General features: G+C 39.4%; 1 protein-coding gene across 2 annotated transcripts in view; it reads right to left on the reverse strand.

The window, feature by feature from the left end:
* Positions 1-920: 920 nt before the first annotated feature.
* LOC140725406 (HEPACAM family member 2-like) overlaps positions 921-22,424 on the reverse strand; it is a 39,054-nt gene continuing 17,550 nt past the window's right edge. The window contains exons 4-6 of one of the 2 annotated variants that reach the window (XM_073040834.1): positions 15,072-15,353; positions 14,141-14,225; positions 921-3,373 (exon numbers count right to left, since the gene is read on the reverse strand). In XM_073040834.1, coding sequence (XP_072896935.1) covers positions 3,352-3,373; positions 14,141-14,225; positions 15,072-15,353 — 389 coding nt within the window. In that variant the 3' untranslated portion in view covers positions 921-3,351. Of the gene's footprint in view, positions 3,374-14,126; positions 14,226-15,071; positions 15,354-22,424 lie in introns of both variants that reach the window. The other variant, XM_073040833.1, reaches the window with a different exon arrangement.

The raw sequence follows: 22,424 nt of genomic DNA on the forward strand, positions 1-22,424 counted from the left end.
CCAAGGCCGCATATGCTCGTTGTACCTTCCCCTTTAACACACTTTGTAACAACGCCACCCACTGCTCTTTGGGCCACTTTTGATTTACTGCCACCTTTTCAAAAAGCAAGAAATAACTATCAACATCCGACTCTTCGAATGGAGGTACTACCCTCAACTCCCGACTAATATTAAACCTCTCATCTCGATCTAACCCTAGATCTCTTCGCTCTTTCTTTAACTTCTCCATCTCCAAGTCATGTTCCCTCTGTTCTCGTCTCTCCTCATACTCCCTTTGCTTTTCGGCTCGTTCTTTCTCGTTCTCGGCTCATTCCCTCTCGTTCTCGGCTACTTCTAGCTCTTTTAGCTGAATTTCATGCTGTCTTTGCTTTTCAGCTTGGTCCTGTTCTTTTTCCACCTCTAACCCCTTTAGTTGGAGCTCCTACTCCCGTTCTTTCTCTCTCTCAGCCGCTTTATTCTAAATTCATGTTCCAACCTTAATTTCTCCAACTCTAGCTGATCCATCCCACTCGCTGGTACTTTTTCAGGGATATTTTCCAAGACCCCAGCTTCGAACACATTCTTCCCAATGTAATACCGAGTTATGGCCCCTCGCACCTCCCGCTTTTTCATGGACGACCTCACTTCTGCGAGGTTCAATCCCTTCGCCAAATTTAACAAGTCTGATTTGGTGGCCGCCTCTAGCACCTCCACAGTCGGGTTTTTCAAAAATTCATCCACATCCATCTTTGCTGGTTTCCCGTCTGGCTACCCGCGTACCAGATCCAAATTTTTAAAATTTTTTTTTTGTTTGACTTACAAACCCAATTCACTGCCCTCCCAATTAGGTTTCAAATCCCGGAGGAGCCCCCACGTTGTTACGTATCCCATAACTGAATCACTTACCAGCAAAGATAGAGAGGTCCACTGAAGTCTGATGGTACCATTTTTAAACGTTTTTATTTATAAAGGGGCACAAACGGAAGGTTAATACAAACATTTTTGATAACATACGTCGTCAATACTCAATCTAAAGTGCAGGTATAGTAATAATCAATCAGAAATAAGCTCTATCGTTGTCTAGGGGATAATATATTGTCCATTTGGAAATATAACAGTCATTCAAAAGTCGGCAGGCTTCAGCCTTTTGGGAACCGCTGGGTTTCCCGTGTTGGAGAGAGAGAGAGAGATTGGTGAGAAAAGGAACACTTGCCCGGGTCCTTACGAAGCAAAGCCGTGGAATCAGGGGAGCAGGCTTCCCTGTTGTTAGTTAAAAGCGTTTTTCCGTGATTCCAGCCACAGACTCCCGATTTGGAATCTAACGCACGTGGCTTCCTTCAAAATGGCTTCCTGCTACGACGGGATTGCTATCGTGTCTCCTTGGTGCGTCTAAAGGGGTCATCCCCCCCCCCAGACCCTCCTTTATACTTCCTCACGGGATCGCAGGTGTCAATCTCTCTCAACCAGCCCACTTTGCCAGAGGGCTTTACACGTGGTCTTCATGAGACAATAGTCAAGGTCGCCTTATTCTGCATCCCGGTGGAACGCGGTATTCAGCACGTCTTTCTCTCTCCCATTTCCTGTGTCTATTCAGCACGTCTCTCTCTTCTCTTGGGTCATTGACCCCCCCCTTCACTAGGGCTCTTGTGATTCTCACAAAGGAGGGGGCTGGTATCATAACAGCAGAAAACAACAAACTGTGCAAATGCAAATATAAATAAATAGCAAAAAATAACATGAAATAACATGATATAAAGTCCTTTTGCACTGAGATCACCGGTTGTGGGAACATGTCAATGGACGGACAGGTGAGTAGAATTATCCCCTCTTGTTCAAGAGCTTGATTGTTGAGTTGTGGTAACTGTTCTTGAACTTGTTGGGGTGAGTCCTGAGGCTCTTGTACTTTTTACTTGATGCAGCAGTGAGAGTAGAGCATGGTCTCAGTGGTGAGGATCTCTGATGAATGCTTCTCTCCTATGACAGCCTTTCATGCAGATGTACTCATTGGTTAGAAGGGCTTTACCTGTGATGTAATGTGCTGAATCCAATACCTTTGGTAGGATTTCTTGTTCAAAGGCATTGGTGTTTCTATACCAGGCTGTGATGCAGCCAGTCAAACACTTCCCACTACACATCTATAGAACTCTGTAAACATTTTTAATGTCATGCGGAATCTCAGCAGACTCCTCAGGAAGAAGAGGTGCTGTTGTGCTTTCTTCACAATAGTATTTAAATAATGGGTTTAGGGAAGTTTCTCTAAAATAGTAACATCCAGGAATTTAAAGTTGCCAACCCTTTCCAACTCTGATCCTCTGATGATGACTGGCTAATGGACCTTTGGTTCTCCCTCCTGAAGCCTATAATTGATTCCTTAGTCATTCTGACATTGGGTGAGAAGTTGTTGTTATGACACCACTCAGCCAAACTTTCAATCTCCCTTCTGTGTGCTGATTCACCACAACCATTAATACAGCCCAAAACTGTAGTGACATTAGCAATCTTGAATATGGTGTTGGAGCTGTGCTTAGCCATACAGTCATAGGTGTAAAGTGAGTAGAGCAGGGGGCTAAGTACACATCGCCGTGGTGGTCCTGTGCTGATGGAGATAGTGGAGGAGATGTTTTTGCCAACCTGAACTCACTGAGGTCTACCAATAAGGAAATCCAGGGTTCAATTGCACAAGGAAGTATGGAGGACAACGTCTTGGAGCTTATTGATTAGTTTTTGTGGATGACAGCATTAAGCATTGATCTGTAATCACTATAGAGCATCTTGATGTTTCAGGGTGCGTGAAATGCCAATGAGATGGACTATTGCTCTGGTAGGCAAATTGTAGCAGATTCAAGTTGCCTCTCAGGAAGGAGTTGATACTTTTCATCAGAAGCCTCTCAAAAACACCTCATCATCATGGATGCAAATGCAACTGGGTGATAGTCATTGAGGCATTTCTCCACACTCTTCTTGGTTACTGGTATGATCAAAGTTTACTTGGAGCAGGTGGGTACCATATACTTCTGAAGTGATGGGTTAGACATTAGTGAGAACAAGCCAGTTGATTAGCACATGTCTTTAGTGCATGGCCAAATACCCCCGTACATTCCTGATACTTTCCTTGGATTCACCCTTCTGAAGGCATATCAGCTTCAGATTCTGAGAGCAAAGGATCGGAAGGAGATGTGGAGATTCAGAATGGTTTCTTCATGTTCAGATGGTCATCCATGTTCATGTCAGCCAAAGCTGCTATAGACACTTGAGCTGTCATTCGCAGGAGTGGTCTGTAGCATTCAACTAGGGGTTGGTGAATTTTGCGCAGCTATGAGAGTGTTTCCAGGTTATTCTTGGAGGTGATTATCAAACTCCACAGTACAGGTATTAGGATTCGTCATTCGGACATCTAAACAAAATACACAAATGTTAAAATACTGTATAATCCAGTGTTTTTTAAATTTGATAAATCTCTTTCAAACCTGTTGCAAAACCATTCAATTATATGAAGGAATGAATTCAAACATGGGAAGGTCACACCTAGCCCAGTCTATCCTGTAAAGTTCTCCTCTTAATGACTGGAAACTGTGCTGACATTGATAACACTCTCCCATGTAACAGCCTGACACATTTTTATTCCAACTACTACCATATGCTGGATTTTTCTATTGCAATCCCTTGGTACATCAAAAGTAAACAGTCCTTTCAAATCTTCTCCTGAAAAATAATGGATAATCAGGCAGATAACACAGGGAGGCATTCACAACCCTAGTGGACCCAGCATACGAGTCTTAAAAGGAATACAGATGCATTTGCAACCATATTCAGTCAGAAATGATACACATGAGATTGAGATCACCATGATAGAACTCTTTAAACAATTCGCTTCATTGCGATATCAGGAGGTTTAAGCGCTGGATACCAGCGATAAAAGCTATGGGGAACCAGGTGGCATCCCAGCAGTAGAACAGAACATTGGACTGATTTTCTTAGACTCCTGTCAAGATTCAAAATTGTCTAATATCAGTTCCTGTGGACAAGTGTAAGAACAAAATAATTGTTACTCCCGATCAGATGCATCACGGAAAAAAGCGAAAGATAAAGAACTCTACAGTAAAACTAAAAAATAACACAAAATATAAATACATCAGATAGCTTAAATACACAGATTGGATGTATGCAAAGTGACATTAGGCTGTACATAAGGTGTATATAAGCCATTCCAGTACAGTTACAATAATGTATCTACCCAATAATGTTAAGGCCGAGAGAATCGACAGACTATGTTTTCCTTGGCGTATAGGAGACCATTATTTTTATTATTCTATTATAGATTTATTGAGGATGCCAGCTAAAAAATGAATCTCAGTGTTGTATATGGTGACAAATATATACTTTGATAATAAATTGACCTTGAACATTGAAGAGGGGCCTAATAGAAAAAAAAATTAGCAATAGTTAGTAGAAACTGTTCTCCCCCAACAAAGCTACCTGAAAAGGTATTCATTTACATAAGAAATAAGAAATAGGAGCAGGAGTAGGCTATCTGGCCCATTCAGCCTGTTCTTCCATTCAATAAGATCATGGCTGATCTAGCCATGGATTCATCTTCACCTACCTTTTCCCCATAACCCTTAATTCCCTTACTATGCAAAAATCTATCCAACCTTGTCTTAAATATATTTTCTGAGATAGTCTCCACTGCTTAATTGGGCAGAGAATTCCACAGATTCACCACTCTCTGGGAAAAGCAGTTCTTCCTCATCTCTTTTCGAATTCTACTCCCCTGAATCTTGGGGCCATGTCCCCTAGTTCTAGTCTCACTTTCCAGTGGAATCAACATTCCTGCCTCTATGTTATCTATCCCTTTCAAAATTTTACATGTTTCTATAAGATCTCCTCTTTAGGTCAAGAGATTAATGAGCAGGGTCTGAGGAAGATCTGTATCAAGAAAAACACACACAAAATGCTGCAGCATCTATGGAGGGGAATAAACTATGGAGGGGAGTCAATGTGTTTGGCCAAGACCCTTCATCAGGACTGGTAAGGAAGAGGAAAGAAGTGAGAATAAGGTGGGATGAGGGGAAGGAGTACAAACTGGCAGGTGAGGGGTTAAACCAGCTGATGGTGAAGGTGGGTGAGTAGAGAGGAGGAATGAAGTGAGAAGATGGGAGGGGATAGGTGGAAGAGGTAAAGGGCTGAGGAAGGATTCTGACACAAGAGCACAGTGCACCATCTGAGTAAAGGAAGGAGGAGGGGCACAGTGCGAAATATGGGCCGTTGAGGAACAGAGAAAGGGGTAAGAGGGGAATCAGAATGGGGAGTGGAAAAAGAGAGAAAGGGAATGGGGGAGAAATTACTGGAAGCTGGAGAAATTGGTATTTATGCTGTCAGGTTAGGGGCTACTCAGATGGAATATAGGGTGTGGCTCCTCTAACCTAAGAGATCATCTCCATAGATGTTGCCTAACCTGATGCGTTCCTCCAGCACTTTGTGTGTATTGCTCTAGGTATTTCTTATATGTTGTGAGAGTACCTGCTTCCATCATCTTCTAAGGTAATATCTTCCATATTCCATCTAGAAGATTAAAACTAATCTATTAAAAGATTAGTTTTTCTGGCCTTCCGGTGACGTTATCGTCGAGAATGGCAGCTTAAGTCACTAGCGCCTCTGGAAAAATGCATATTAAGCCCCATTAACCTGTCAAATATAATATTTTTTGAAAAATATTTGAACTGAAAAGAGGGGCAAGAATGAGGAGAAGAAATGGAAATAAAAAATGTGACACTGTGAAGCCTGCGGCCGAGAGGAGTGCAGCGAGCAGCTTTCCGACCCAACCGTGTGCTAGCGAGGCAGCCACTGGGCCTCGCTCAGGCGAAGTGGCGAATGTCTTTGAAATCCTGAAAGAAATAATGGAGGTCCAGAAAGATATAAAGCAGCAGCTCCGTGATATTAAGGCAGAGCTCGCCAGCGTCAATCAAAAAATAGCGGTGGCAGAGACTTGCACTGAGAAGGTGGAAGATCGCATTCAAAATGTGGAACGGATACTGAGCAAGACAATAAAAATAATACATTACCAAGAAGGTAAACTGCTTGACCTGGAGGGAAGGTCAGGGCGGAAAAATATCAGAATCTACAACGTTCCCGAAGGAGCGGGACAGAGTTTGACAGAGTTTGTCGGAAAGTTACTGCGGGACGCGCTGGATCTTCCCCCGGCAATGAAGCTGGAAGTCGAAAGAGCCCACCGCGCGTTAGTCCCAAAACCTACTCAGGATAGAAAGTCACGCTCATTTATAATTAAATTCCTTTGGTACAGCACCAAGGTGGAGATTCTACGAAGGGCCTGGATTAAGAAGAGAGTGTTTTTAGAGGATAAATTAATATATTTCGACCAAGATTACACCCCCCCACGATCCTCCAGAAACGTAAAGAATACTCCAAAGTAAAGCGAGAATTAAAGTAAAATAAGATTAGATTTCAAACTCAGTACCCTGCTAAACTTCGAGTGTTTTATGACAACGGGACGTGGTTGTACCAGACAGTGGAAGAGGCGCCTACAGACATGAAGGCCAGAGGGTTGTCCGTCAGCGTGATCAAACCGAGGGAAAGCCTGGCTGAGGAATTGTCTCGCTTGGCTTGGGAAAAAGTGCGAGAAACGAGAAGGCAGGAAACGGGAGGAGGCCGAGAGAAACATATCAGGAAGAGACCAGGAGTTTCCCCAAGACAGTCCTCACCCCCTTCAGAAGAGCCATAAGGTTTGGCTAACTTTAAAAATGTTGAGAAGCTAAACAGAAGCAAAAGTACGCGGTGATATACCTATCTCGAGAAATACTTATTATAATGTGGATTTTATATTACTTAGTTGTTATTTGTTATTCGCTCACTTACTCCTTTTTCCCCCACCAAAATGAGAATATATATATATGTGTATGTGTGTAATGTGTGTGTGTGTGTATGTGTGTATGTATGTGTGTGTATATATATATATATATATATATATATATATATATATATATATATATATGTATATATAGGAGGAGTACACAGGGAAATCTTTTCTGTGTAATGGATTTGTTCACTGACTTTTATGAATACTGCAATGGGGGCCCTCAACTCACAAATAGGAGGGGTTATCTCCCACAGCTGGACATTTCCTCTAGCTCAACGCAGGATCATCTACTAGAGACCTCAGCCTTGGAATCACATGTTCATTGCCATTTTTGTTATTATTTGGGTTTCTTGGTTCTTATTTGTTCAAGGAGTAGATTGATTAAGTTTTATTTTAATTTCAATGATACATTGACAGATAATACAGATGGCTAAGGACAAGGTAAAATTCATTGCTTTTAATGTAAATAGGCTATTAAATCCAAACAAACGTAAGAGAATTTTATCCAAAATGAAAAAAGAACAAGCCCATGTAGTATATTTACAGGAAACTCATTTAAGTGATAATGAGCATAAAAAACTAAAGAAAATGGGCTTCACTAATCTGTTTTTCTCCTCATATAAATCAGGACATAGGAGAGGAGTTGCTATTCTTATCTCAAGTAAGCTAAATTTTGAAAAAATATTCGAAATGGGAGATAAAGAAGGCAGATATATTCTGGTAAGGGGGAATATAGACGGCAATTCAGTTACTCTATTGAATATATACGCACTCCCGGGAAGTGATATTGTTTTCTTTCAGAAAATTACTGATATTATGGTAACGGAAACAGAAGGTCTCCTGATATGTGGGGGAGACTAAAATTTACAATTACAACCAAACTTAGACTCTTCCAATAGAAAAACCTATGAAACAAAATCTTTACATAAGAAAGTTAATACACTTTTTGAGGATGTTGGTTTAACTTATATATGGAGGGACCTTTTCCCTGACAGAAGGGATTACACTCATTATTCTGCTCCACATTCTGTATATACAAGAATAGACTATTTCATAACATTTGGAAAAGACAAAGATAAAATAAACACCTGTGGAATTGGGACAATAGATGTAAGTGACCATGCACTTATATATTTATCTGTTGATTTTGACCTACAACCAAAGAATACTATTTGGAAACTAAATTCAAGTCTACTCAATGATCCGTACTTTAAGGAACAAATTAAAAAAGAAATTGGTCTCTACTTAGAATTTAATGATAATGGAGAGGTTTCACCTCCCATTTTATGGGATACACTGAAGGCGGTCTTTTTTTTTTTTTAAACTTTTTTTATTGTTTTCAAATAGTTACAAAATAAAAGTGTATGAGAAAAAAAAATGTTACCCAGCCCCCCTCCCCTTAACCCCTCCCCCCTAACATCCCTAAAAAAAAAGAGAAAAAAAAAGGAATGCCTGGATATTGGAAGATCCCCACACGCTCCACGGAGTTCGTAATAACTTTGGTGTATGCAATTATTTCTTTCCCCAAGTAACCAATTATTTCATCTTCGGAGCACCTATATATTTAATCCTGTCTTTTGTAAATAAGGGCGCCAAATTTTCAAAAATGTTTCATATTTATCTCTTAAATTGTAAGTGATTTTTTCAAGTGGAATACAGCCATAAATTTCGTTCTTCCAACGATCTATACTTAGATATGTATCCGATTTCCAAGTCACTGCAATAGCTTTTTTGGCTACTGCTAATGCAATTTTTATAAATTCTTTCTGATATTTATTCAATCTGGCTATCGGTTTTATCCCTTCAATATTACCTAGTAAAAGTAATGTTGGGTTGTGTGGAAGTTGTATTCCAATGATTTGTTCCAGTAAAACTCTTAAATTTGTCCAAAAAGGTTGAATTTTGGAGCAGGACCAAGTAGAATGTAAAAAAGTACCAATTTCTTGGTTACATCGAAAACACTGATCAGATAGATTTGGGTTTAATTTGTTTATTTTTTGTGGTGTAATATATAGTTGATGTAAAAAATTGTATTGCACTAATCTTAATCGAACGTTTATTGTATTTGTCATACTCTCAAGACATAGTCTTGACCAGTTTTTTTCTTCAATTTTGATATTCAAATCACTTTCCCATTTTTGTCTTGACTTATGGACTCCTTGTTTAATTGCCTGTTTTTGAATCAAATTATACATACAAGAGATAAATTTTTTAATCTTTCCTTTTTGAATTAAAGTTTCTATTTCATTGGGTTTCGGTAGTAACATTGTTTGACCTAGCTTTTCTCTTAAGTAAGCCCTTAGTTGAAAGTAACAAAAAAGAGTGTTGTTTGATACTTTATATTTATTCTTTAATTGATCAAATGACATTAATATACCTCCTTCAAAACAATCTCCTATATATCTAATCCCTTTTTGAAACCAATTATATAAAAGTTGATTATCCATTGTAAAAGGAATAAGTCTATTTTGGGTTAAAGATCTCTTTGCTAATAAGGATTTCTTTGTCTCATCGTCAACATTTATCTTATTCCATAAATCAATCAAATGTTTTAATATAGGAGATTCTTTCTTTTCCCGTATCCATTTAGATTCCCATTTATATATAAAGTCTTCTGGTATGTTTTCTCCTATTTTATCTAGTTCTATTCTGATCCACGCCGGTTTGTCTTTCTCAAAAAAGGATGCAATAAATCTAAGTTGATTTGCTTTATAATAATTCTTAAAATTTGGAAGTTGTAACCCTCCTAGCTCAAATTTCCATGTCAATTTTTCCAACGATATTCTTGACATCTTACCTTTCCAAAGAAACTTCCTCACATATTTATTCAGCTCTTGAAAAAACTTCTGGGGTAATTGTATTGGTAGTGATTGAAATAAGTATTGTAATCTAGGGAATATATTCATTTTTATGGTATTTACTCTACCTACTAATGTTATTGGTAATACCATCCATTTATCAAGATCTTCTTGAATTTTTTTCAATAGTGGTAAATAATTTAATTTGTATATGTTTTTTATATCATTATCGACTCTTATACCTAAATATTTTATACCATTTGCCGGCCATCTAAACTGGGTTATTGATCGACATTGATTATAGTCTCCTTTAGTAAGAGGTAAAATTTCACTTTTGTCCCAGTTTATTTTGTAACCTGATACTTTCCCATATTCTTCTAATCTATAGGATAATTTACGCAACGATTGCAATGGGTTTGTTAGATAAAGTAGAACATCATCAGCAAATAAGTTGATCTTGTATTCTTCTTGGTTAACTCTAAAACCCTTAATATCTGGGGAAGGCGGTCTTAAGAGGGAAAATTATAGCGATATCTTCATATAAGAAAAAATAAGGAATAAAACATTAGAGGAATTACAAAATAGGCTGAAGGAACTAGAGAAAAAACAAATTGAATTTGGCACAGGATACATTAAGGGAAATTAAAAGAATTAGGAATGAAATAAATAATTTGGCTATGCAAGAAATCAGGAAAAACTTAATGTTTCTGAAACAGAGACATTATGAAAGTGGATCGAAATCTATGAAAATACTGGCGTGGAAACTGAAAAAAAAGATAGCAGAAAATACAATTCATAGAATTAGGGACCCAAGAACGAAAATGATAAAAAATAAGCTAAGTGAAATTCAAGAAGCTTTTGAAGTGTTTTACGAAACACTATATTCCAAAGTTCCAGGGGGAAGCATAACCCAAATTGACACCTTCTTGAATTCTCTAGTTACCCACTTTAAGCAAAGAACAAAATAGAAGGATGACTGCTGACATAACTGAAGTTGAATTAAAAGCTGCAATTAATAGGCTTAAATTAAGCAAGTCACCAGTATCAGATGGGTATATGGCAGAGTGGTACAAAGAATTTAAAAATTAGTTAATTCCTGTTTTATTCCCCACACTGAACTGGGCTCTAAAAAAGGCACAAATGCCACCCAGTTGGAAGGAAGCGATAATCTCAGCTATACCAAAAGAAGGCTAGGATAAAATGGAATGCGGGTCATTTAGACCAATGTCCATTCTTAATGTAGATTATAGGTTATTTACCTCCATCAGGGCCAAACGATTAGAGGAGTTTCTACCCATACTGATACGTAATGATCAGACAGGTTTTATACGACAACGCCAGACTCAAGACAATACACGAAGGACACTTCACATTATTGATCATATACAGAAAAAGAAAATCAAAGCAATAGTGATAAGCGTGGACGATGAAAAAGCATTTGATTCGGTTAATTGGAATTTTCTTTACAGAGTTTTACATAGAATTGGTTTCCAAGATACAATTATTAAAACTATACAGACGCTATATGACAATCCTACTGCTAGGTTTAAAATCAATGGATATTTATCGAATAGTCTTACCCTAGAAAGAGGCACGAGACAGGGTTGTGCATGGTCACCACTACTCTTCGCGTTATATCTGGAACCATTAGCTCAATACATCGGACAAAATGAAGATATCAGGGGAATTACTATTAAAGGGACAGAGCATAAATTGGCTTGCTATGCGGATGACATTTTGATCTATCTAGGGCAACCAACATACTCTTTACATAAATTGATGCAATCCTTTAAACAATATGGTCAGTTAACAGGATACAAGATCAACATAGATAACACCCAATTACTTTCATATTACTATAGCCCACCAAGAGAAATTGAAAGTCGATATCCCTGGGCATGGCACACAGAGTCTTTCAAATATTTGGGCATCATTATGCCAAAAGATTTGGCAAAATTATCAGAATGTAATTATCAGCCTCTATATTTAGAAAATTAAGGAAGATGTGGCAAGATGGAACCTGATTCCTTTTTTCAGTCTCAGTTCAAGGATTGAGTCTATTAAAATGAATATACTGCCCATACTGTTATAACTCTTTCAGACCCTACCAATAGAGATTAATCAAAATCAATTCAATGAATGGAACAAGATGCTATCAAGGTATATTTGGCAGGGTAAAAGGCCTAGAGTTCATCTCAAAACTTTGCAATTAGCAAAGGAAAAGGGGGGATGGGGCCTTCCTTCTCTTAGAGATTATTATTTTGCAGCACAGTTGAGAGCTGTGATATGTTGGTGCAACCCATCATAAGACGCTCAATGGAAAAACATCGAGGAGCTGGTACTTCCCATCCCCATACAAGCAATTTTGGCTGATAACAACCTGCAAAGGTACATAAATACTATTGATAACCCATGGGTGAAATTGACTCTTAATATATGGAAAACTACTATAAAAGAATATAATCTAGAGGGAGATATTGCAATTCTTAAATGGTGTGCATATGTCGCTGATTTTACACCAAATAAATTGAATGCTAGATTTAAGGACTGGACAGCTAAAGGAATAACAGTTCTTTGCAACATAATGAAAGAAGGAACACTGTTCAGTTTTGAAATGCTTAAAGAAAACACTTGCTAGAAAAACAAGATTTTTATTGGTATTTACAGATGCGGCACTATGTTAATAAGACACTTAAAAATGTAACCAAGGCAAATACATGCTTGATAGAGCTCTTTAGAAAAGCATATAATTCAGATAATGGTAGTAGAGTCATTTCAAGCATGTATAAGAGGTTGTCAAATCTTAAAACACATTCGACTTCATGCATTAAAACAAAATGGGAGAAGGAAGGAGGGATAATTATATCTGAGGAAGAATGGACAACAATATGGAGATATCAATGGAAGTGTACCAATTCACAGAAATGGATGGAGCTTGGATGGAAAAACTTGATAAGATATTTTATTACACCTTCTCAGAAATCCCATTATGATAGTAACCTCCCTGTTTGCTGCAGAAATTGTGGAAATCAAAATGCAAATCATTATCATATTTTTTGGGACTGCCTTGTTATCAAAAACTGTTACAGGGGGATACACAATGCCCTACAAGACATCTTTAAATGTGAAATACCCTTAGAGAGTAAGACCATATATTTTGGATATATACCTCAAGAATGGTTGAAAAGAGATAAATATTTAATGAATATACTGTTGGTGGCTGGTAAAAAGACTCTTACTAGGAAATGATTATCACAGGAGAGCCCAACTTTAAATACATGGATGGAAATTACAATGGACATTTACAAAATGGAGAAGGTAACAGCGTCTGTTAATCATAAGCTGGAACAATTTGATTTATACTGGGAAAAATGGTTTAACTACATAATGCCTCATAGGCCTGATTTTATTCTCACAAATCAATGAATCTGTTGTAAAAAAAAAGATCACTCCCTACTTGTACATAGTTCTTTCCTTTTGCTTGTTTTTTCTTTCCACTCTCTTCTATAAGTGTATACCCCAGATAAATACTTTGTGGAGATTTTGTGATATATATGATTATATGATATATATGTACAATGTCTGAAATACATCTTATGGAAATGTTCGTTTGATGAATTTCAATAAAAAAATAAATTACAAGAAAAAATAAAAGATTAGTTTTTCCAATGTTTTGCTTTTTAAAATTTGTTCTATATTCTCCATATCCTAAAAGCACACTGCATCAATAAACATTAACTATTATTTATAAACATATGTGGGAAGAGTGACAGAATTAATGATTTAGGCTGAGCAGAATTCATCAGCGCTCGAATGTTAACTCTGTATGTCTAACCACCGGTGCTGCCTGACCTGCTGAGTATTTCCAGAATTTTCTATTTTTTTTATTTTACATTTCCTGATGTGATGCAAAGGCTATGGAGTGTTCACATCCATCTTCATAACATGTGACATGACTAAACCTATACTAGAATACGACTTGCCAGAGGCAGTCTTCACTGGATGATGTGGGTTATAACATGAGAGTACAGTGTCTGATGTCACCATTTCCTTTGTCTTTTTGAAAGCTACCTCACTGCTTTGTCCATTGCCATTTCTTCCTGATCTGTAGTAATGAGTCTATCTAGGAACAAGGAATCACCACCAACATCTTCTAAATTGTCGTACATAATTATGTTTATGCTGTCTTTTTCACTTTGTGTTCTTATTATAAGCAAAACTTCAATGCCTGAAGTTTAAAATGTAACTGAGTATTACTATTGAAAAAAATTCTCAGAATTCAATTATGTAGCCGAAAGTCTGTGCAATTACTAATTTAATATCAGACCATTGCCAGAGAAACACCACAGATCAGCCACATCATTAATATACAAATATGTCATAACTTATTTAATTGATAAATTATCCTAAAATAAAGGAAATCCAGGCTCTGTGAGCAACAGACCACTTCATTTTCTCTATGGGTTCATACTAACCTGAGCAGTGACACCGATTAGAGAAGTATTGTAGAAAAGCAAACAATAAAGTTGCCATCATCACCAAAGGAATCAGGATCATAAGGTAATTCCTATTATCTGAAAATGGTTTATAGAAATTAATGAGATAAATACATCTTTCAGCTTCTTATGGTCAAGTGTACCACACATTCAGTTCAATAATATGGCTGTTCTCCAGCTCCTGTTAAAAGATTAGTTTTTCCAATGGCTTGCTATTCAAAAATAGTTTTATATTTTACTTTTCCTTTGCTCTGTGGTTCCATATCTTAAAAGCACACAGTATCAATAAACATTAACTGTTATTTAGGCAGCATATGTGGGAAGAATGCAGAATTAATGATTTAGGCTGAGCAGAATTCATCAGAGTTCAAATGTTAGCTCTGTATGTCTAACCACAGATGTTGCCTGACCTGCTGAGTATTTCCAGCATTTTCTATCTTTATTTTACATTTCCTGCATCTGTAGTTTCTGATTTGATTGTCAGTGATTCTCTTTCCTCATTTATGGTTACAATTTGCCAAATATTCTAAATACACATCTTAGGAATTAGTTTTATTTGTCATATATACATCAAAACGTAGTGTGATGTGTCATCTGGGCCAAATCAAATCAGCGAGGATTGTGCTGGGCAGCCCACAAGTGTCAATGTAGCCAGTCCACAACTCACAATCCGTAACTGTCCATCTTTGGAATGGGGGAGGAAACTGGAACACTCAGGTAACCCACTTGGTCACGGGGAGACTATACAATCTCCTGACAGACAGACAAGAATCAAAACCTGATTTTGCAGCTGGCACCGTAAGGCAATGCATTAACTGCTTAATATTGCTTTAATTGCCGGAAAAAAAACATTCCCTGCTTCCTGATTAGTAGTAAAAGTTCACATCCTTGCTATCAACTGCAAAGACAATATTATGTACTGACCGTTCAGATTTCTGGTGTTACACGAGTTGATAGATATCTTACTGCTGGATGCATTACTGATGGGATTTTTTGCAATGCACCTGTACTCATGTTGCTCCTCTTCAGTAGCACAGTCTATCACAAGACTTGTGTTTGTATACGTCTCGATGATGACTCCAGATAAGGATATTTTCTCCCAGTAAATCATGACTGCTATTCCATTGGAGACAGAGCAAATCAAAGTGACATTTGGTGCATTCTGACCATGACTTAATTTATTTGCTACAGGTTGAGAAACTGGTTCTGAAATATAAAATGTTAGAGGTTTTTTAAATGCACTCCAATTACTTGATGTAATTATTTTCTTGATAATTTTCATACATTACTACACAACTGCATGCTTTTTTTTACATTTTGTGTTATAAAGTTCTTAACCTCAGAGCCTGCAATACAGAATAGAAAATGCAAAGTGCACAACATTAAACAGGTTGAGATGTTGGAAAATATTGATGTTAAGAAAGAGGATGTGCTGGATGCTTTGAAAAACATTCAGTTAGATGTCCCCAGCACCAGACAGGATATATCCCAGGTTACTACAAGAAGCAAGCGAAAAGTTTGCTGTACTCTGGTGATGATCTATGTATACTCACTGGCTACAGAAGACAGGAGGGTGCAAAATTTCATTATTATATTCATGAAAGGTAATAGGAAAATCCTTGGTATATATAACACTTTCATCTTTTGTTAGTGGTGAGCAAACTATTGGAGAGGATTCTTAGAAACAGGATTTATAGCATTTGGAAAAGCACAATCTGATTTGGGATATCAGCATGGTATTGAGAGGGGTAGGTAGAGTCTTGGGAGTATGATGGAATTCTTTAAGGCAGTGACAAAACAAAATGGGTGAAGGTAGAACAGTTGACAAGGTTCTCCAAGGTAGGCTTATTCAGAAAGTTAGAAAGCATGGGATCCAGGGAAGCTTGGGAGCATGAATACAGAATTGGCTTGCCCACAGAAGGCAGAAAGTGGTATTAGATGGAATGTATTCTGCCTGGAGGTTGGTGGCCAGTGGCGATCAGTTCTTGGACCCCCACTCCTTGTGATTTTTATAAATTACTTGGATGAGGAAGTGGAAGGGTGGGTTAGTAAGTTTGCATCAGACATGAATGGTGTTGTGGAATGCAAGGCTAATGGTACCGTTCTTAGCAGTGTGAACAGACAGATCTTGGTGTCCATGTCAAAAAAACTCAAAGTTGCCACACAAGTTGATAGAGTGTTTAAGGAGGCATAAATTGTGTTGGTCTTCACTTGTCAGAGGATTGGGTTCAGGACCCTTGAGGTAATGTTGCAGCTCTATAAAACTTTGTTGGACCACACTGAATAACGTGTTCAGTTCTGATTTCCTTTTTATAGGAAGGATGTTGAAGGTTGAGAGTGTGCAAAGGAGATTTACCAGGATGCTGCCTGGATTAGGGATCATGTTTTATGTGGATAGATTAAGCCAGCTAGAGCTTCTTCCTCTGGAGCAAAGGAGAATGAGAGGTGTAACACACTACAAGACGTGATGGTAGAGGAAAACAAATTAGGGACATTTATGGGATATTTAGATAGGTACAGGGATGAAAGAAAATAGACGGTTATGTGGGAAGCAGGAGTTAGATTGACTTTAGATTAGTTTAATAGTGTGGGACAAAACTGTGGGCCAAAAGGCTTGTCCAAGTCCAAGTCCTGATATTGAAATTTGGGAAAGGGATGAATTCAATTGAATTGATCTTATTACTTACATCCTTCATATACATGAGGAGTAAAAATCTTCACATTATGTCTCCGTCTAAATGTGCAATGTACAGTAATTTATAATAAACTGTATGTACAACAGGATAATATAACAGAAACACAGTTGCGTCAACATTTATTAATCAGTCTGATGGCCTGGTGAAAGAAGCTGTCCCGGAGCCTGTTGGTCCTGGCTTTTATGCTGTGGTACCACTTCCCGGATGGTAGCAGTTGGAACAGTTTGTGGTTGGGGTTACTCAGGTCCCCAATGATCCTTCGGGCCCTTTTTATATTGTAAATATTTAAGTATTTGTAAATATCCTGAGTAGTGGGAAGTTTACATCAATTGATGCACTGGGCTGTCCGCACCACTCTCTGCAGGGTCCTGTGAATGAGGAAAGTACAGTTCCCATACCAGGCAGTGATACAGCCAGTCAGGATGCTGTCAATTGTGCCCCTATAGAAAGTTCTCAGGATTTCTGAGCCCATACTAAACCTCTACAGTCTGAGTTGAAAGAGGTGCTGTTGTGCTTTTTTCACCACACAGCCGGTACGTACAGACCATGTCGATAGTGCCAGCCTGTCTCTATTCCTCCTGTAGTCCACAATCAGCTCCTTTGTTTTTTGCGATATTGAGGGACAGGATGTTTTCTTGACGCAACTGTGTCAGAGTGATAACTTCTCTGTAGGCTGCCTCATTATTATTTGAGATTAGGCCAATCAGTGTAGTATCATCAACAAATTTAATTAGCAGATTGGAGCTGTGGATGGTGATATAGTCATGGGTATACAGAGAATAAAGGAGGGGGCTTAGTACACAGCCGTGAGGGGGACCTGTGTTGAGGGTCAGAGGGGCAGAGATAAGAGAGCCCACTCTTATCACCTGTGGGCAAACTGACAGGAAGTCCAGGATCCAGCTACACAAGGCAGGGTGAAGGCCAAGGTCTCTGAGCTCCTTGTCAAGCCTGGAGGGAATTATGGTGTTGAATGCTGAACTGTAATCCAAGAACAGTATTCTCACATAAGCATCCTTCTTCTCCAGATGTGTAAGGACAGTGTGTAGAGCTGTGGCTATTGCGTCATCTGTCGATTGGTTGTGTCAGTAGATGAATTGTATGGGATCCAGTGTGGGTAGTAGCATGCTGCCGATGTAGTCCTTGACCAGCCTCTCAAAGCATTTGTTTATTATTGAGCTGAGTTCGACAGGACACCAATCATTCAGACATGCTACCTTGGTCTTTTTAGGTACCGGAACAATGGTGGATGTTTTGAAGCAGGAGGGCACTCTGCACTGGGAGAGGGAGAGATTAAAAATGTCTGTAAACACACCTGCCAGTTGTGCCGTGTACACTCCGAGTATCTGCCCTGGGACGCTGTCCTGTCCTGCAGCCTTGCGACTGTCCACTCATTAGCAACACTTGCATACTTCGGCCTCAGAGATGACCAAGCTGCAGGTCGCATCAGCTATAGGTCTCCTGAGGGGCTCAGTATTGGCAACATTGAATTGAGCGTAAAAAAGACTCGATCATCTGGGTGAGAGGCAGCGATGTTGGGAACTTCATTGCATTTTGCTTTGAAGTCTGCGATGGTGTGCAGACCTTGCCATAAGCTGCGTGTGTTGTTGGTGGAGAGTTGTGTCTGAATCTTGTCCCTGTATTGTTGTTTCACTGCCTTGATGACTTTGCGCAGATCTTAACTGCATTTCTTGAGCTCCTGTTGATTACCGACAACGTATGCTCTGTCTCCCGTGGTCAGAGTTGCTCGTATGGAACTGTTGATGCAGTGCTTCTAGTTTGTACAAACCCTGACCAATTTCTAGGGGACAACATCCTCGCTGCACTTCCGGATGAAACTCGTGACCCTATCCGTGAACTCAGAGACATCCTCATCATGGAAGACATTCCAGTCGACATCATCAGAGAAGTCTTGTAGCCTGGAGGCTGATTGGTCGGACCAGCAGTGGATGGTTTTAACCAAGGCTCTTGTTTCAGCATCTGTCTGTACATTGGCAGCAGCCAGATGGAGAAGTGATCTGATTTTCCAAATTGGGTGTGGAGGAGCGCTTTGTAAGCGTTGTGTGAGAGAGAGTAGCAGTGGTTGAGTGGTCTCCCCATGTGCCCACATGGATGTGTTGGCAAAACTTCAGAGACTTTAGACAGTGGTGCTCTATAAAAGTTACTAGCAGCGATGAATGCAGCCTCTGGGTGTGCAGTCTGCAGGGTGCTGATGGTCTCGTACAGTTCTTTGAGAGCCAGGTCAGTATCCACCTGTGGTGGAACATACACAGCTGTGATAATAACAGCCGTGAACTCCCGGGGCAGCCAGAAAGGTCTACACAGCAGCACAAGGTACTCCAGATCTGGGGAACAAAAGGATTTGTGGGCATGCACGTTCTGGGCATCACACCAGGCATTACTGACCATGAAGTATGCCCCACATACTTTACTCTTCCCAGAGAGGTTATTTGACCGGAACAGGGAGAACCCAGAGGGCTTGATGGCATGATCCGGTACCTCCTCCATCAGCCAGGTCTCCATGAAGCACAAAATGTTACATTTCATGCAACTGAAGTTTGTATCTACATTTTAATGGGATTTGATAGACAAGGATTTAGTTTTATGGATTTCCTCACCAGAGTCCTGAATGTTGCACAATTTCTTTGATTGTCATTTACACCTGACATATATAAAAATATTGTACCAATGAAATCCTGCTTCAAATAGAACACAAAAATAACTGCAACGCAGTATTTTGATTTTTATCAATTACCCATGTAACATCCTGGGAAAGGTTTCACTGCTAATGTAATGATCTTTCTGTAGAAGCAGGGATTGGGTTATGGTTAGAGATAACGGGTGCTTTGGATTGTGAGCAGACCAAAGAGGGGAGTGTTTTTTCTTGCTGTGTGTCTGGGACCGAAGTGATCCTGGTATTTTGTTCGGCGGAAGACGGAATGAGAAGATACCAGAAAGGAGATGTCATACACACCAGAAAGCCGTGGACTTGGAGTGGGGCCAGGAATTGATGAAGCCCAGGGAATTCGATGGAGGATCGGCGAAGGGGAAACCGTGAGCTCCAACTTGTGGACGTTAGACTGTTTCATTAAAATGGGCCCTTTCCTTTTTGTTTTACTTTACTAACACTTTAGTCTAAGTAAGAATTATAAAGCTAAATCGTTTAATTGTGTGTGGTATGCTGTCTGTTGTTCCGTGGTACTGATTTGTAACAGGGTAACACATCACGCAACATCCACACCAAACAGGAGGTTTTGCACCTCAATCTCACATGTTTGGTGGGGCCAGAGATTGTCTTCCCCAGACCTACACAGTGACAGAATCGGAGAGTTACACCCATTTCAAGAAGACGAAGACAGTGTAATGTTGAAGGGATTTCTAAACTTCAGCTCTGTGTACTACCTGCTTGGTATATCTCAGTTGGCTTGTAATGTAAGAATAGTATATCTAACTTTCTACGACTTTTGGAGAAGGAAGTCGGAGGATCAGAATGGGAGTGCAGCGTGAGCCATTTTGACTTTTTCTTATTCTCATCTGAGTTGAGAGGTGGGACTGTTGTGGCCAAGTTTGCTGATGATACAAAGATAGGTGGAGGGGCCGGTAGTGCTGAAGAAACAGAGAGTCTGCAGAGAGACTTGGATAGAATGGGGGAATGGGCAAAGAAGCGGCAAATGAATTACAATGTCGGAAAGTGTACAGTCATGCACTTTGGTAGAAGAAAAAATGGGCAGACAATTAATTAAATGGGGAGAGAATTCAAAGTACTGAGATGCAATGGGACTTGGGAGTCCTCATGCAGGATACCCTTAAGGCTAACCTCCAGGTTGAGTCAGTGGTGAAGAAGGCAAATGCACTGTTGGCATTCATTTCTAGAGGAATAGAGTATAGGAACAGGGATGTGATGTTGAGGCTCTATAAGGCACTGGTAAGACCTCACTTGGAATACTGTGTGCAGTTTTGGACTCCTTATTTAAGAAAGGATGTGCTGACATTGGAGAGGGTTCAGAGAAGATTCACTAAAATGATTCCGGGAATGAGAGGGTTAACATATGAGGAACGTTTGACCACTCTTGGACTGTACTCCTTGGGAGTTTAGAAGAATGAGGGGGGACTTCACAGAAACATTTTGAATGTTGAAAGGCATGGACAGATTGGATATGGCAAAGTTGTTTCCTGTGGTGGGGGAGTCTAGTACTAGAGGACATGACTTGAGGATTGCAGGGCACCCATTCAGAACAGAGATGCGAGAATTTTTTTTAGCCAGAGGGTGGTGAATCTATAGAATTTGTTGCCACAGGTGGCAGTGGAGGCCAAGTCATTGGTTGTATTTAAGGCAGAGATTGATAGGTATCTGAGTAGTCAGGGCATCAAAGGTTATGGTGAGAAGGCAGGGGAATGGGACTAAAGGGGAGATTGGATCAGCTCATGATGAAATAGCAGAGCAGACTCGATGGGCCAAATGGCCAACTTCTGCTCCTTTGTCTTATGGTCTTATGGACTGACATGCTATATTAATACTTATGTAGAGACATGCTTTGCTTTCTGTCGTGAGAACAACGATGCCTTTATTAAAGTAGAGTTGGTACCAGATATTATTTCACAATGCTCACTTGGTTAAACAAGAGACAAAGAAGTTCATTTCTTCCATTTAGCTTTGGCACAGATTCAACACACTACCCTATATAGACAATAAACTTACTGCATTATTTGAGAAAATATAGTCTCCTTTGATAACAGTGTAAACATTTGCTGCTTTTGCATGAGTGAATAGAAATGTTGCTAAACTTGTCTTTGTAGAAACCTGCTTGTGTCAGCTGTGTTAGGAACAACTGATTAAACTACAGTAGTCCTTTCAAATTCATTCTTCATGAGAAATTGATCCAATATGGATCCACTAAAACACTGATACATTTTTTAACTTCAGGTAGAAGCTTTACATTAATCAAATAGAATTTTCTGTATATTCGTCTTTTAACAAATAGGCATGACCAGTGAGGCCAGCCTTTACTGCCATTCCCTAAAGGCCATCAAAGTTGGTGGTGAGCTGCCTGTGGTGGAGATACTTTCAGACCACTGACACATTTGAAACTCCAGGCTTTAGTCCCAGGAACGGTGAAGGGCTTGTGATACATTTCCAGGTCAGGCAGCTGTGTTAACTGAAAGGGAATCTGTACGCAGTGACCATTCTATGTCCCTGCTGACTTTGCCCTTCTTGTGGCAGAGATTGTGGTTTCACATGCTATCACAGTAGCCTGGGTCAGTAACATCTCACTACACCCTGCACCCTGAAGGCAAAGATTGCAACGTTCTCTAGGACGTTCAGTACTAAATTTAATATTACAGAATGAGTTGCAAACCACCGCATTTCTGACTTGATTGAGGGAAGGTAACTGGGCCTAGGACCTTGAGTGAGGTATTGATGCAGTGATTTTCTAGGGCTGAATGATGGATCGCCAACATCTAAAATGACACCGATCACCGGGAAAATTTCTCCATTGACACACACCGACTTTGATCTTATTCAGACTCCTTAAGGTCACACTTAGTGAAATGCTTTCTTGCTGTGAAGGGTCATCACAAAACC

This window comes from Hemitrygon akajei, chromosome 3, assembly GCF_048418815.1.
Source record: "Hemitrygon akajei chromosome 3, sHemAka1.3, whole genome shotgun sequence".
NCBI lineage: Eukaryota > Metazoa > Chordata > Chondrichthyes > Myliobatiformes > Dasyatidae > Hemitrygon > Hemitrygon akajei.